Source organism: Chenopodium album, chromosome 11, assembly GCF_948465745.1.
Source record: "Chenopodium album chromosome 11, dcCheAlbu1.1, whole genome shotgun sequence".
Classification (NCBI taxonomy): domain Eukaryota; kingdom Viridiplantae; phylum Streptophyta; class Magnoliopsida; order Caryophyllales; family Amaranthaceae; genus Chenopodium; species Chenopodium album.
Genome location: NC_137844.1, coordinates 17,591,492 through 17,608,697, shown reverse-complemented (window position 1 = coordinate 17,608,697; position 17,206 = coordinate 17,591,492). Strand labels below are relative to the sequence as shown.

General features: G+C 39.2%; 1 protein-coding gene across 1 annotated transcript in view; it reads left to right on the top strand.

Moving 5' to 3' along the window:
* LOC145566394 (uncharacterized) overlaps positions 1 to 16,292 on the top strand; it is a 53,599-nt gene extending 37,307 nt beyond the window's left edge. Inside the window, exons 3-5 of the mRNA XM_081625828.1 lie at positions 13,124 to 13,337; positions 15,279 to 15,386; positions 15,429 to 16,292. Coding sequence (XP_081481954.1) covers positions 13,124 to 13,337; positions 15,279 to 15,386; positions 15,429 to 16,292 — 1,186 coding nt within the window. The remainder of the gene's footprint in view (positions 1 to 13,123; positions 13,338 to 15,278; positions 15,387 to 15,428) is intronic.
* The last annotated feature ends 914 nt before the right edge of the window (positions 16,293 to 17,206 follow it).

Sequence of the window (17,206 nt, the reverse complement as noted above, 5' to 3'; positions counted from 1 at the left end):
TAGTTTTTAAATTTTTGTTAGCTGCTTCAACTGCTCCATTTGCTTGAGGTCTGTAAGGGGAAGAATGGTGATGTTGAATACCATAATTTTGTAATAATTCTTCACATTCGGCTTGAAAGTGAGTTCCATTGTCGCTTATCATCTCATGTGGGACTCCATATCGACAAATTATGTTCCTTTCGATAAAGAGTGCTACATGTTTTGTAGTGACTTTAGCATATGATTGTGCTTCTACCCACTTTGTGAAGTAATCGATTGCTACCAAGATGTATTCGTGACCTCATGTTCCAGGAGGTGTGATCTTTCCGATTATATCGATTCCCCATGTTGAGAATGGCCATGGTGAGGTGTAAGCGTAGAGGAGAGATGGAGGAATATGCTGCAAGTTTGCATAAATTTGGTACTTAGGGCATCTTTTTACATATTGATGACAATCCCAATTTATGGTAGTCCAATAATATCCTTCTCGCATTATCTTTTGGACTAGCATTTTGCCATTAACATGTGTTCCACATACTCCTTCGTGGACTATTCTCATCGTTCTTTGAGCGTCCTTCTTGCCTACACATAATAGGGTTCGACCTTTAGGTACCCTTTTGTGTAGCTCATCATTTATGAGTACGTCTTGGGAAGCCAAAAGTTTCAAAGCTCGTTTTGTTGTTTTGTCAGCATGAGGAGGGTATTCTCCTTTGGTGACATAATTGAGTATGTCGGCATACCATGGTTCTTCTTCTTCTTCTTCTTCTTCTTGGATTGTTTCATCATCCTCTATGGCTTGAATATATGCTGGTTTGTGTCTTTTCTCTATCGTTAGGGGCATTTGCTCAATTTCCTTAGGAATCCTAACCATTGAGGCTAGTCTTGCCAAGGCATCGGCAAATTGGTTTTCTTCTCTAGGTAGATATGTATATTCCACCTTTTCCAATTGGTCGGTGAGAGTTTCCAGATAGGTTTGGTAAGGGGCTAAGCTTTCGCTCCTTACTTTCCATCTTTTGGATATTTGGTTGATGATCAAGGAAGAATCTCCGAATATTCGAAGTTTCTTTACACCCAATGCTAAAGCTGTTTCGAGGCCTACCACGCATGCTTCGTACTCTGCAGCGTTGTTGGTAACGTCGAAATCTAACTTTATTGAGATTGGAACATGCTCTTCTTTAGGTGATACTAATAGGACTCCTACGCCACATCCCTTTTGGTTTGAGGCTCCATCGAAGTATAAAGTCCAAATATCATCTTCCGAGATCATTAAGTCTTCATCTGGAAATTCATTGTCGTGTATTGGTGTCGAATATTCTATTGGAAAGTCCGCTAAGAAGTCCAAGACTGCAGATCCTTTAATAGCCTTTTGAGGCATGAACCTTACATCAAACTGGGCTAGGTTGGCTATCCACCTTGAGATGCGTCCGTTAAGCATGGATTTCTCGAATAAGTACCTGAGAGGATCCATTTGTGACACTACAAAGACTGTGTGAATAAGCATGTAATGTCTTAACTTGGTTGTGGCCCACACCAATGCGAGGCACAATTTCTCAAGTGGTGTATAGCGTGCTTCATATTCGAGCATCTTTTTGCTTAGGTAGTAGATGGCGTTTTCTTTTCCTTCTACTTCTTGTGCGAGCATAGTTCCCATTGTTTCTTTGGTAACCGTTAAGTACAGCCTTAGAGGAATTCCTGAGAGCGCTGGGGCTAACATAGGAGGATTGGCGAGATAGGCTTTGATTTTCTTAAAGGCTTTTTCACACTCGTCGTCCCATATTACTGGCACATTTTTCTTAAGCTTCTTGAATATTGGTTTGCATATTGTTATTAGCTTAGATATGAACCTACTTATATATTGTAACCGGCCAATAAATCCTCGAATTTGCTTCTCGGTTTTGGGCGGTGGCATTGACATGATTGCTTTGATCTTGGTTGGGTCTTTCTATATTCATCTAGAGCTTATGACGTATCCCAAGAGTTTGCCTGAGGTTACTCCAAAAGTACACTTGGATGGATTCAACCTCATGTTGTATTTTCTTAGCCTCTCGAAGAATTTTCTTAAGGCTTCTTGATGTCCTGGACGATCTCTAGATTTCACAATCATGTCGTCCACGTATACTTCGACTTCTTTGTGCATCATGTCATGGAGTAGGGCAGTTGCTGCTCGTTGGTAAGTGGTACCCGCGTTTTTCAACCCGAATGACATTACCGTGTAACAGTAAGTACCCCAAGGTGTTATGAATGTTGTCTTCTCCATGTTTTCCTTGGCCATGAGGATCTTGTTGTACCCTGCGTATCCATCCATAAATGAGAGAAGTGCGTGATTCGCTGTATTATCTACCAAAATGTCAATGTGTGGTAAAGGAAAGTCGTCCTTTGGACTTGCCTTATTTAGATCTCGATAGTCGACACACATTCGGACCCTACCATCCTTCTTTGATACTGGGACAACATTTGCAACCCATTTGAGGTATTTGGATACCCTGATAAAACCTGCTGTTATTTGCTTTTGTACTTCTTCTTTTATTTTAAGAGCTACGTCGGGTTTCATTCGACGCAACTTTTATTTTACAGGTTTCATTCCTGGGATTAGTGGTTTAGTGTGTTGAGCTATTTCTCTATTAATGCCTGACATATCTTCATATGACCATGCGAATACATCGATGAATTCTTTAAGTAGATTAATTAAATCGGTTCTTTCATCTTTATTTAACGTGAGTCAGATTTTAACTTCTCTTTTGATGGTTGGATCTTTTGAGATATCAACCGTTTCAGTGTCCTCAATTATTGGTGTTTTATTTTCAAGTGTTTCCATTGCTTTAATGATTTCTTTGTCATTTTCATCGTTAGTTAAGCAATACTCGTCATCTAGAGCTAAAGAGAAACACGAGGAATAAGGGGAAGAAGACATATTATTAAACTCAGAAATCATTACATCGAACAAAGAAATGTCCGTTGGGACTTAATTGCTAACTATCCTAGGAGTAGATGTTGGAATAAAAGAACTAGAGGGAGGTGCTACAACTAGAGACTTAGAGGACTCGATAGCGGAAGACTCAGACTCAAACGATTCTTCGAACATTGGCCCTTGTCCTGTAGTTATTGAGATCTTCTTTCCGTTTGCAGTAGTCACTTTCACTGTCTTACGCCATCCTCGCACTGAATCCTCTGCTGGAGTGATGAGCTTGGAGGGATCAAAGTTCTCGCTTTGTAGGACTGTTTGAATGAGTGAAGAGTTATCCTCTATGTATCTTGGCTCATTCTTTTCTTCCCCAAAGAGAAGTCCCATGACGTTAAAGTCAAAGCATGGGGGTGCTTTTTCTTTATGTATAGGAGTTGGAATCTCATCTAGAAAACAACAATCTAGAAATATTTCGAACCCAAGTTGTCTTATGTCGTTTACAACGAAGGGTTCTTGAAATTCGTAACATGGATAATCTTCTCCCTCTCTTATGAATTGTCCATTTAAGGTAAGAGGGTATTGATCCATTGGGATTGCTTTCTTCGAGAGTTGGTTCGAAACCAAGTCCAAAAGTATCTAATTTAGGGAGGCCAAGTAGTCCCATCTGCTTTGCTATCCCTTTCTTCTTTGCTAGGGTCATTCCAGGGAAGTGTCCTTGTTTTCTCAGGATAACATTGGTTATCATGTTTGAGTGGAGGTCGTAGCGAAGAGGGGTCCTTTCATCTTCCTCGATCAAGGAGACCTCTTCATTAAAGCCCCACAGATCTTCGTCATTCTCATCGTGCTCCACATTGATTAATGGGTTTTCTACTGTTTTGATCCTCATGGGTGAAGCGTCGATTGTAATTGGTACTCCTCCAACTATGTCTTTAACTTGTTGGTGAAGAGATGAAGGGATGGCCTTGAGGTCATGAAGCCAAGGGCGTCCCAACAGTAAGTTGAACGAAGCCTTGATATCTACCACTTGGAATGTGGTGGCATGCTCAATTACTCCTGTCGTTATGTTCATGGTAATTGTGCCTAATGCTTGGTGATGTGAGTTATCGTAAGCTCTTATCCGTTGTGTTGATGGAGATAAATCTTCATCCCTTATCCCCAACATCCTCGCAGTTCTAAGTGGGCAAACGTTAATTGCCGATCCATTATCTACAAGAGTCATAGGGACGTTCATTCTCTTGCAAATTACTGTGAGGTTGAGAGCTTTGTTGTGTTTGTCACCTTCCGGCGGTAGATCTTTGTCGGAAAAAGTGATCAAATTAGTAGGACTTCGGAGATCACTTGTGAGGAAATTAGCCAACCCCTCAGGAGTAGTGTCCGATTCTATCCCTACTTTAGCTAATGCATCCATGACTGCGATTCTATGTTCTCGGGATGTAGCTAGAAGTTTTCATACGTTCATTTCGACTTTAGTCTTTTTTAATTGTTTGACAACATCATTGTCTTCTATGATTGGTATGGGAACTTGCTGAGTAGTGGGAATAGGTTGTGTAGTAATGGGAGGTTGCATTCTCCCAGATCTTGTGAGGACATCTATAGGTGAATCCTCTTCATTCCAAATGTCACCTACTGGGTATATTGTCGAGAGTGGAGTTTCTTCAACGTCCTTAAGGTAGACATCGTCATCATCACAATCCCAAACCCCATTAATGGTAGCATCTCGTTCTTGTGGGATTTAAACTAGCTTCTCGTTTTCAATCAATCTTTGGACCAAGTCTTTGAACTTGAAACAATTTTCTATAGTATGTCCTCCCGATTGATGGTATGGACAGTAGTACCTATCTGTCCTTTTTAGTGATTGAAATGGTCTCGGTTCGAGAGGTTGAATTTTACCATTCTCGAAGAGCATTTTGAACATGTTTGCATAAGAAGTTCCAATTGGAGTGTATGGCCTATTGCTCCTTTTGGGTGTGTCAATTACTTGGAGGGAGAATGATTTCTTCTCTTTAGGAAGAGGTCTACTTTTGAGTAGTTCGTTTCGTTCCTTTACCACCTCCATGGCCTCGCGTAATAATTCTCTTGCTTCCAACACAACCTGAATAAGGATACACACTTCCTGTTTTGTCGCAGGTTCTTGTCCACAAGGAAAATGATCCTCGGCATCTTCGAAGATTTCCTCCTCTTCTTCAATAGCTTTGAAAGGTTTGATGAGGTTCGAGGGGTCAACCTGATTTTCCTCATCGGAAATAGCCAAGGAATCCGACAGTGGTGCGTTATTGATACTTGGCTTCTTGTTTGCAGGGGGCAATGGAAATTTTTTGTTATCAATTGAATCTTGGATTGCTTCCTTTAGCTTCCAACAATTTTCTGTGAGATGGCCCCTACCCTGATGATATTTGCAATGTGCATTGGGGTTCCAACTAGCCGTTCTCTTCTCGACAGGTGGGTCCCCAAACGGTCCTATGGGAGTTATAAAACCTTTTGCATGTAAGCGATCGAATGCGGTGTCATAACTCATACCAATAGGAGTAAAGTTCCTCCTAAGTAGTTTCTTTTGTCCTTGATTATTCATGGCGAGGACTTCACTCAAATTAAAGGTGCTAACATTATTTGAGTGGGTGGTTTTCGAAGAAGAAGGATTGTCGTTCTTCTTCCCTTTCCAGCCACTACTAAAGGTACTGTTAGCAGCTTTCTGTTTAGCTAGGTCGTCTTCAATATTGATACCAATGTCATAGACGTCCTTAAAGGTGTGCAAGTTATTTTGGTATTTGAGATGCTTGGAATATTTTTCTTAGAGGTTCTTGATAAACATCCTCACAGATTCTTTCTCACTAGGCACCTCAACCATCTTTGCAGAAGTTTCCCTCCATTTATTAAAGAAAGAAGTAAAGCCTTCATTCTCTTTTTGCTTGAGTATTTCAAGTTCCCTATGATCATTTTCAACTTGAATATTGCATTTATATCTATCAATGAAAGCGTTAACGATTGACTCCCAACTGGAGGTTTTCTCTTTATCAAGAGAGAAATACCATTGCTGACAAACGGTTTCTAAAGATAGAGAAAATACAGAATGAAAAGGTTTTTTGTCTATTCCCTTAATATTCATTACATTTTCAAAAGCTCTTAAATGAAAATAAGGGTTATCCATTGCTTTGAATTTCGGAATGTCGTTGGCATTGAACTTCTGCGGAAGAAGATCCTTGTCCACCGAGACCCCTTGTGAGCTAATGCCTTGCAATCTATAGTCATTAGATAATCAGCTCAAGCTTTCCTGGATGAGCTCCATCTGTTGTTGTCTTGTAGGGTCATTGATTTGAAGAGTCAGACTCTTCAACATTTCAGCCATGTAAGCTACCTGTCCCCTGAGTTCGTTGACTTCTTCCTGACTTGCCATTGTCTTCTTAGCTTTCCTTCTTCGATTGATTGTCTTATCAAAAAGTGAGATTTGAACAAAAGTTTTGTCCTTGATTAAACGCCCTTCCTTTCTTAACCACGCGCTGTAGATTAAACCATATTTGTTTTAATGACTTGACCCAAATTGATTTTGACTTTATGGTTATAAAAAAACAAAAAATAGGGTGTATATTTTTGGGAATGGGTTCAAACAAGTGGTTTAATTGGAGGATTAATATCCGACTTACCCCCCTAAAAAAATGACATAAACACGCATTCAAGACTCTCTACACATGATCAAGGTGTGACATACATGTTAAGTGTGTGTTTTATAAGTGAGTGCAAGTGACATGCTTTGACTCTTGTGTATGACCATGGGACTAGGTGCCTTCGACAAATTGATTAAACTAATTAGCAGACTGTTAAATAGACTCGTCGTGATGACTCGAGTAAAAATCTGGACTGTCGCCGGAGCAATTGTCGCCACAATTTAAAGCTTGTCGCCAGACGACAAACCTGTCGCCAGGCGACAAATAATAAACTGCAGCGCCACAGCCCAAACTCCTACGCCATTTCTAGAACATTAATCTGGGACTATTTCCAGTAATTTTACTCTAAGGGGACATGCCTAAAGTCGTATTAAGTCAGATTAATTATTTCATTAGTCTTTAATTAGTCAAATTAATTAATTAATTCATTAATTAGACAAAGTCCTTTTTAGTCATTAATTGGTTTATTTAGACTTAAACACAAGTCAAATAAACGGTTAGCACATATAAAGTATGCACAAGCAAAGAATGCACAAATAGTCAAGTAGTCACAACATGATGCAATGAGTTAGCAACCTAACCATGGCTCTAGTTCTCTAAAGTTCGGGATATGGGTTAGCCAAAGAGGGTCCATGGTTATGAGTCCGGATGCACCGCGCGGAAGCCTTACCTTTGGAAGGGTTGGTGCGAGTGGATGGGACCCCGCAAGTTAAAAACTTGCTTCCATGGTTTGGTAGATTCACAAACTCGGATGTACCCGTCGTTGCCAGGAGCATTCGATTGGGTAGATGGAGCGTGAACCCCCAGAGGGTTATGTCCATATGTAGAACACATATGGGTTTCAGAAAAGTGAGAAAAACTCAATCAGAAAAGTGAGAAAATTGGTATATTTTGGACTATGGGAATTTTCTTATCTTTCTTTAGGGTTGACCTAAGGCTTAGTGTTGCTTGACTCATTGACTTGACATGACTCAAGGTATAAACTTGACTTAATGATGACTCACTTCGTGTGACTCGTGTGTGCGTAGTGTTGACTCATGAAGCTCGATATGTACATGACTCGAAATGCAGAAAAACAAAATTTCCGTCATTTTTTTGGAGGGTACCGACTTTCTCTCGAAAAAGAAAGACGCAAAAAGGAAGAAGTTTTTGATGGTGCATGTTGAATGAGCTTAGTCAAATGTTGTTTGATATTATCTCTCAAGGTTCAAGGATTAACTCATCCTAGGCTATCTTAATTGTTGACTCAATGATGAAAGAATTTAGGTAACTTAGGCATGGAGGCTAAGCAGTTCATACTTTGTGATGCAATGATGAGTGATGAGTGATTTTGTTATGACAAAGTAAGCTTCAATGGTGTGTTAAGATTTCATGACAAAGGATTCCTAAGGGAAGGACTATTTGGTCATGTATCTGTGATGTGTGTGAAAGTAACACTAAGGTTAGGCCGCAAGGGCTAAGGGTGCAAAAATATATTGAAAAGAGTCAAATGGTGGTGACTCTTAGACTAGGTAGGCTAATAATGTAAGGATCAAGCCCCCAACTCTAGCTCTAAATGAATAGGGATGAGTATTGGAGATCCTTTGATATGATCATGGTGTGAGCGTGTGAATGCGAATATGAATGCATTTTTATTACGGCCGCACCTCGATGTTTGGTTGCCTACGTATCCGTTAGGAATCAGGCTGAACGTAGCTCTAGCCGAACCTCGCACAAGTGTGTGTATACCTCAAAGAGGTCTTTGAAGGTTTGTAACGTGGTTAGGATAAAGGTTTGAAGAAGAAAGGGAAAAAGGCTCAAGACCCTAGATAAGCCCCCAAGGTGTGCAACCTTGCTTTTAAATCTTTGTATTATCATGCTTGAGGTTTCTCACTTTTGAACTCTTTTCTTTTTTTTATTTTTGCTCTCTTTTTTGCTTTTGCATTTTTTTTTATTTTGAAACTTTTTGATAAGTGTAGGCAATCCCGATCATGCGGTCTATCACTCATTTGGCATTCATGTTTCTCAGGCACGGTACTGAGCACTCGATAAGAAACGCAATCTGAGACGTGTTCATATCAAAGACATTTTCATATCAAAGACATTGGAACACTTGCCCTTTTGTACACTTTTATTGTTTTTGCTATTTTATTTATTTTGATCTTTTGAAATCACTCAAGATTTTTAAAATTGCATAAATTGCACACTGTCCCATCCCAAGGTTAGGTAGATGTGGGTTGAAGAAAGAAAGGTCTATCGTTAGACGAGGCTCAAAATGGTTTATCATAAAAAGGATTGTATATTTGAAAGGGGTGAAAGGTGATATGATGTGGCTACAAGGGGTGCCTCAAATCATTGGTATACCTTGTGCTTAGTTCGGCGTTATTTTTTTCTATTTTTTATTTTTTTTTATGCAATTCAATGCAATGATCATATGTAAGAAAATAAATGCTCATTTTATTTAAAAAGTGAAGGGTAGAAATCAAACTCTAAAAAATAAATCTAAGGAGGATGAAGGGTGCCTATGCTAGACTTATTGGGGAAGGGTTTGAAAAAAGAAGAAGAAAGCATGAAATCTTGGTGAGAAGCTTGCCTTGTGCATTTGTTTCATCATTACATACCCTTTTTTTTTGTTTGTCAATTACATGACTCAAACTCAATTCAACATGTATGGATGGGAAAAAAGTGTAGTGAGGTGAATGATGTATGAAGGAAGCATGTAAGATGAAAGTGGTGTATGAATGTAGAAAGTGTGAAAGAAGAAAAGTGTAAGATATTTAATGCATGGAGAAGTGATGTGAAAGAATGTGGAAAGCTATAGAAATTTCTGGAATAGGACGGACCCCCAACTCAGATGACGGAAAGGACGACTCATGCATGAACCTAAGACATGGTCATGGTGTGAAAAGAGTATGTACAAAGTGTGTGAATACTTGTGAGTGTAAGTGATATGTTCAAGACTCGTCTCATGACCGTGTGACTAGACTATGTGACTAGACTCGAACAAAGACTAAGTTAAGACCTCATGTATATGCATTAAACTGGACAGGCTGTGGTATTTTAATTATAACTTTTGATATGTGACTATTATTGGGATGAAACCAACTCCAAATTAAAGATAAAACTCGGGGCTACAGATCCATAGGTTGTACGACTCGTAGCTCATCCTAGAACTCCGGCTATTACCAAAACAAGTTGACGCTTGTGCAGTATACGGGAATAAAAAATCCGGGTTGACTTAAAGGAACTATGACTCGATTTTAGACATATTTATTAGCTCAAATTAATTAATCAATTAATTAAGAAAATCCCTTTAGTCATTGGTTAGTTTATTAAGACTAATTTACAAACACAAGTCAAACCAAACGGTTAGTTTAGTCACATAATAAGTATGCATAAGTAAGAGATGCACAAGTAGTCAAGTAGTCACAACATGATGCAATGAGTTTGCAACCTAAACATGGCTCTAGTTCTCTAAAGTTCGGGATATGGGTTATTCAAAGAGGGTCCATGGTTATGAGTCCGGATGCACCGCACGAAAGCCTTACCTTTGGAAGGGTTGCCGCGAGTGGATGGGACCCCACGAGTTAAACTCGCTTCCATGGTTTGGTGAATTCAACATTCTCGGATGTACCCTTTGTTGCTCAGAGCGTTCAATCGGGTAGATGGAGCATGAATTCCCAGAGAGTTATGTCCATATGTAGAACACATATGGGTTTCAGAAAAAAGAGAAAAACTCAATCAGGAAGTAGAATCGAGCCAACAATGCTAGAACTAGTCGAAATTAGAACTCAAATTTCTGGCTCGGTATTGGAAGAACGCAGCGCCAGCCAACAGAGACTGTCGCCGCGATATAGCCCTGTCGCCTAGCAACAAAGCCATATCTTCGGCGACAGGCTCTGTTTTCTAGACGCAAGTTCCTACATGCCTCAACAGCTTTCTGTGTTCGTAAAATTTTCCAGTTTTCGCAGCATTATTTCGGTTCTAGTTGTGATAGATATTCCTCAAATTTCCTACGTGTAAAAAATCCTATGTTTTTAACTCATTATGGATGGTCTTTCCAATGAGAACCTTTTTTATGCATATGACAATAATGTTAATCAAAATTACGCACATTAAATACTTAAAACTTTTCGAGTCTCATCCACTCATTCTAAATCATTGCCGAAATAAATTTCAGAAATTAAAATAGAAATCCTCTCCAGTGGAGTCGCCAAAAAACTGTAGGGAATATTTCAAGCTATCCCACACTTGAGCCCCACTGTGATCATACACTTAAGTATGGTGGCGTTCAAAGGGAAGGAAGCTAGAGCAAAAGAGTCGCCAACAAGTTTTAGGAACTTGTAAACCGTTCACAAGGTGAAGATTACACCCCTTAACGATCCAGGAGATCGTTAACTCCAATAGGTCTGGAACCATGACTGGTGTTCGGGGATGAAGGTACAAATCCAACCTAAAAGAGATTGAACCTGCCCTAAATAGGCCTCTACTTTATTCTTCTCGTATTCATGTGCGCTTTCTGACTAACATGCAATCAATAGGTTAACCCTAAACCTGTTTAATCTATGTTGGTTGAATTTGATGCACAAATAAAACTATTATTGGCGATCACTTGAATTATAATCATATTAACCCTAAACAAGATTATTAATTATCTTATTAAGCGTGATTACAAGTACAAATTCCCTTTAAACATGCATAAAAGGTGTAATCAAGCAATAACAATAACAATATAATATCAAGCAACATAATAACAATCATCATAATTATAATATTCTCAATCTCAAAACAATAATAATATTAGCAAAATCCTAGGCATGATACTAACAAGATTAATAACAAATACTAGCATGTCACTAAGCATTAAAAATCAAAGCTTTAGCCCTAACATGATACTAGCATGATATTAGGAAAGAAATAGGAAGCATCATAACAATCATACATGATATTAGAAATATTAGTTAACCCTAAACATGATACTAGGAAGCAATAAAACATCCTAACATAATACTAGGAATAATTAAAGCATGATTTCTATAATAAAACGATTAAACAATTAAAGTACTTACTTCGATGCCTCGTATCTCTTTCTAATAACAAAATACACGCGTTAGTAACTTCAAGGGAAATATAAAATCAAACAATCAAATTAAATAATGGAAATAGAGATTTGGGACCAAACCCTCAGAAATTATAACCTTTCACATCTAGGGCGAAGGCAACATCGAATTTGGGTAGATGTCTCTAGAACCAATGTATGAGGAATTGTGTTTGAGGGAAGGTTTAGAAAAAAAAATAGAGAGAGAAGGCTTCTAGCTTTTAGAGAGAGAAAGAGAGATAGATGATGATTGTTGATTGTAGATGATTGAAAAAAGGGGAGATATGACCTCTATTTATAGGAAAAAAGTGAGTCGAAGAATAAGAAAAGAATCCGAATTCGAATCGAAATAAAACTCGTCGGTCAGCAGTTTTTGTGAATTTTGTTTTTATCATAACTTTTGATCCAGAAGTCCAAATAAGTCATATAATATGTCGTTGGAAAGCTATTGAAGTCTACTTTGCAACCCAATTAGAGTCAGATTAAAATAATTTGTAGATAAAATGGTATGACCGAAATAGTGGGACGGTGTCAGTTTTGGATAGTGTTTCGTATTCCATTCATATCTTTTTCGTTATAGCTCGGAATTAATATTATAATATATCATTGGAAAGATAATTTCAAGATATATCCATCCATATAATATTTGGATAAAGTGTATGAGACAAAAAAATAATATCTGACTGTCTTTAAACATCTTTAAATTCGAATAGAATTAGGACTTAAAAAAAGAAAGTTTTAAAAAAGGAAAGTTTTTATTCAATTTCAAATTCTATGATCTTATCTTTTCAAAACGGATAATTAAGTTATTTTAGAAACTTATGGAAGCTTCTAATTAATCCTAATTAGTTTAGGAATAGGATTAAACCTTTGGACCCTCCACATGATCAATGGGTCGTAGGTAAAATCCGATTTGGGCCCGGTTAGTATTTTGGCCATAACTTCCTCATTATTCCTCGGAATTGGGCTTATAATATATCGTTGAAAAGGTCTTTTCAAGCCCCATCCAAATACACCATTATTGGACCCATATCATGGACCAAAATAAACTTGAATGCACGTTTTTCATAAAATAGGGTGAGAAAAGAAATATTTTCAAAAACAGAAAGAAGAGATATTTTAATAAAAACATCCTCATCACTAGACTTTCCACACTTTCACTTTGTTTGATAATCAAATGACGTGAAAGGTATTTATCACTGGGTTTGGTTTTGGGGAGACACATTTGGGTGTTTACACGGACCGTTCTACCAAGTTTCCCATGGGTAAAATTGAGGACATCCCCCTTAGGGTTGGAAATTTCACATTTCCCGTGGACTTTTATGTGCTAGAGATGGATGAGGATGAAAGGATTCCTATAATTTTGGGTAGACCATTTCTAGCCACTTCTAGAGCAATCATCGATGTGAAGGAGGGTAAGATGACCCTCAAAATTGACAAAGATTCAATTGAATTTGATTTGAATAGTGTCATGCAACAACCTTCTTCTAGTGGTTAATGTTTTAGAGTTGATGTTCTTGATAATGTGCTCAATGAATTTTCTCACTCCCCTTTGCATGCTACTAATGATCCTCTTGAAAGTGTATTATTGAATGAATCCAAGATAGGTGCTCACAAGAAGGACATGCAATTTTATGAGGATTTACTTGAGGAAAACAAAAGGGAGTACAAGGATGAAAGCATGGAGGAAGAGGCTCCTTTTATTCATGATCTCTTTCAAGTTGAAGAAAGAGAAGAGAGTTTCAATGGTAAGGGAGCACCAAAGGTAGACTTGAAACCTCTACCTTTAGGCTTGAGGTATGCATATTTTGATTCCAATGAATCTTTCCTGTAATAATAAATTCAAATCTAACAGAGGAGTAAACCTCCCTCTTGATCAATGTTTTAAGAAAACACAAGAAGGCTTTGGGTTATACCATTGATGACATCAAGGGTATAAGTCCATCCTTATGCATGCAAAAAATTGATTTAGAGGGAGATTCTAAACCCGTTAGGAAAAGGAAAAGGAAGCTTAATCCTTCCATGAAAGAGGTTGTGCGGAAGGAAGTTGCTAAGCTTCTAGATACGGGAATCATTTACCCAATTGCTCATAGTGATTGGGTATCTCCCGTACAAGTTGTGCCTAAGAAGGGTGGCATGACGGTAGTGAAAAATGATAATTATCAACTAGTTCCTACTAGACTTGTTACCGGTTGGCGTATGTGTATTGACTATCGCCAACTTAACACAAGCACATGCAAAAATCATTTTCCATTGCCGTTCATTGATCAAATGTTGGAGAGGCTTACAAAGCATTCTTTCTATTGTTTCCTTGATGGTTACTCGGGGTTTTTCCAAATCCCGATTGACCCCAAGGATCAAGAGAAGACGACTTTCACATGTCCCTACGACACTTATGCGTATCGTAAAATGCCTTTCGGGCTTTGTAATGCCCTCGCAACATTCCAACGATGTATGATGTTAATCTTTAGTGATATGATTAAGGACGAGATAGAAGTCTTCATGGATGACTTCTCTGTTGGAGGAGCCACCTATGAAGATTGTCTATCTAACTTATCTCGTTGCCTAGAGAGATGTGAGAGAGCTAACCTCGTGTTGAATTGGGAGAAGTGCCATTTTATGGTAGAAAGTGGAATTGTTCTTAGGCACAAGATCTCCCATGCCGGCATCGAGGTGGATAAAGCCAAGGTAGAGGTTATTGAGAAACTTCCTCCTCCCACCAATGTGAGGGAATTGAGATCTTTTCTTGGCCATGCCGGGTTTTATCGGCATTTCATAAAAGATTTTTTATTACTAAACCTCTCACATCCCTCTTGCAACAAGATAAAGAACTTGTGTTTGATGATGCTTGTCAAGAGTCGTTTTGTAGGTTGAAAGAGGCACTTTTCACTGCCCCTATCGTTCAAGGACCGGATTGGTCTTTACCATTTGAACTCATGTGTGATGCAAGCGATGAGGCTATTGGATCGGTTCTTGGGCAACGAAAGGGAGGGAAACTTCATGTCATTCACTACTTGTCCAAAACTCTCAACGATGCTCAACAGAATTATACAACTACCGAGAAGGAATTCTTGGCGGTTATCCACTCATTTGAGAAGTTTAGAACCTACTTCATTGGTTCTAAGACTATAGTGTATATCGATCACTCGGCTCTCAAATATTTGATAAGCAAGAAGGAAGCTATACCAAGATTGTTGAGATGGGTTTTAGTTCTTCAAGATTTTGACTATGAATTGAGAGACAAGAAGGGGGCTGAAAATGTGGTGGCGGATCACCTGTCAAGGTTAGGTGGTGCAAGGTTTCAAGATGATGGATAGCCAATAGAGGATTGCCTAAGGGATGATGTGTTATATGCTCTTGAGGTGAAAACGGAACCGTGGTATGCGGATATAGTGAATTATTTGGCTTATAGTGCCATACCTCTGGATTTCACTTCACAACAACGTCGAAGACTCAAGAATGAGGCCAAGAGATACATATGGGATGACCCTATTTTGTTGAAGAGAGGGGTCGACTGTTTATTGAGAAGATGCGTCCCTAACGACGAGGTTCAAAGTGTTCTTCATATGTGCCACTCTTCTCCTTGTGGTGGGCATATGAGTGTCAAAAGACCGCCTCCAAAATCTTGCAATCTGTGCTCTTTTGGCCCTCTCTATTTAAGGATGTTTGGAAGTTTGTCAAGACTTGTGATAGGTGTCAAAGGACGGGGAACATCTCTAGAAGGGACGAAATGTCTCAAAACCCTATCCTTGAGCTCGAGGTCTTCGATGTATGAGCTATAGAGTTCATGGACCCTTTCATTTCTTCTCAGGGAAACAAGTATATCTTGGTAGCTGTTGACTATGTCTCTAAATGGGCGGAAGCCGTGGTTTCTCCTACGAATGATTCAAAGGTGGTGGTCAACCTATTCAAGAAGGTGATATTTCCGAGCTTTGGTGTCCCAAGAGCTATAATCAGTGATGGGGGCTTTCATTTCAAGCATCACAACTTTAATAGACTTCTTGATAAGTATGGTGTATCTCACAAGAGAGGGCTTGCTTACCACCCTCAAACGAGTGGTCAAGCGGAGATCACCAACAGGGAGCTCAAAGTGATTTTAGAGAAGACGGTGGCTAGAACAAGGAAAGATTGGTCTTCTAAGCTCATTGACTCTTTATGGGCGTATAAGACCGCTTTCAAGACTCCAATAGGGACCACTCCCTATAAGCTTATCTATGGAAAAAATTGTCATTTGACGGTAGTGATGGAGCACCGAACTCATTGGGCTATCAAGCAAATCAACTTCGATCTCCATACTGCGGGTAAGAAACGAATTCTTGAGTTACATGAGTTAGAAGAGTTGAGAATGAATGCCTATGATAGTGGAAGCATGTACAAGGCAAGGACAAAAACTTGGCGTGATGCTCAAATTGTCAAGAAGGATTTTGTCAAAGGCAAAAGAGTCCTCCTCAACAACTCTCGTTTGAAGCTCTTCCCGGGCAAGCTTAGGTCACGATGGAGTAGGCCATACGTTATTACAAAGGTGTTTCCATATGGTGCTTACGAGATCTCTCAGGACGGGCATTCCCCATTCAAGGTCAATGGTCATCGTCTCAAGCCCTACTATGATCCTCCCGTTGATGAGCCGACTTCTGCAAATATTCTTAATGTGCATCATCCATATGATACTCCTTGATTTAGTTCAAGGAGCGTCGAGCTAATGACGTAAACCAAAAGTGCTTCCGGGAGGCAACCCGTGTTTCTAACCCTCTTTTTACCTCTTTCCTTCTTCTTGTTTCTTTTTAGGTCTCGCCTTCATTCTTTTGGTTAATAGGTGTTTGGATTATTTGGTTGAGACTTTTCAATGTCAAAGATGAGAGAAGAATACTAGAGTGCAAAGATCTCTTGAAGATCCTGTGCGCGGGCGCGCAGCCCTGTGAGAACTCGCGCACATGTATGGCTCAAGATGAAAATTCAAGGCAGAATGCTCTGCGCACCCTTTGTGCGACCTATGCCCGGGCACGCAAGGAAAAGGGGCGCGGGCGCGCAACCCTGTCAGAACCCGCGCACGGAGGATGCTAATTTCAGAAACAAGGCAGAAGGTTTTGTGCGCCTTCTACGCGACCTGTGCGCGGGCGCGCATCGCTGGGTTAATCGGGGTTCAATTCTTTTTCCCCAAATCATTCCCTCATTTCTCAATCCCCAATTTCGAACCCTCTTCTCTCTCCTCACAAACTCAAACCCTAACTCCTCAAATTCACTCATAACTCACAAATTACCTTGATTTTTCATCAAATCCATCACATATCTTCACTTTTCTCACAAAATTCATCACTTCCTCTCTCCAAAATACCCAATTTTTCCCCCATTTTTGTGGTTGTACAAGGTCGGTCGAAGTGGTGGTCGTGGGTGTTCTTGGTGGTGTTCAAGCTTCTCCTTGGTGGTATAACTCTAAACTTTGTTATTTTGTTGTTTAATTTCATTAGATTATGCAAAGGTTTTGAGTTATTAAGCATGGTTTAGCTTAAGTGGATTTTGTGTGATTTTTGATATCATTGCTAATGATTGTTGGATTTTGGTGTGATTTTATGTGATTTTGAAGTATTGTTG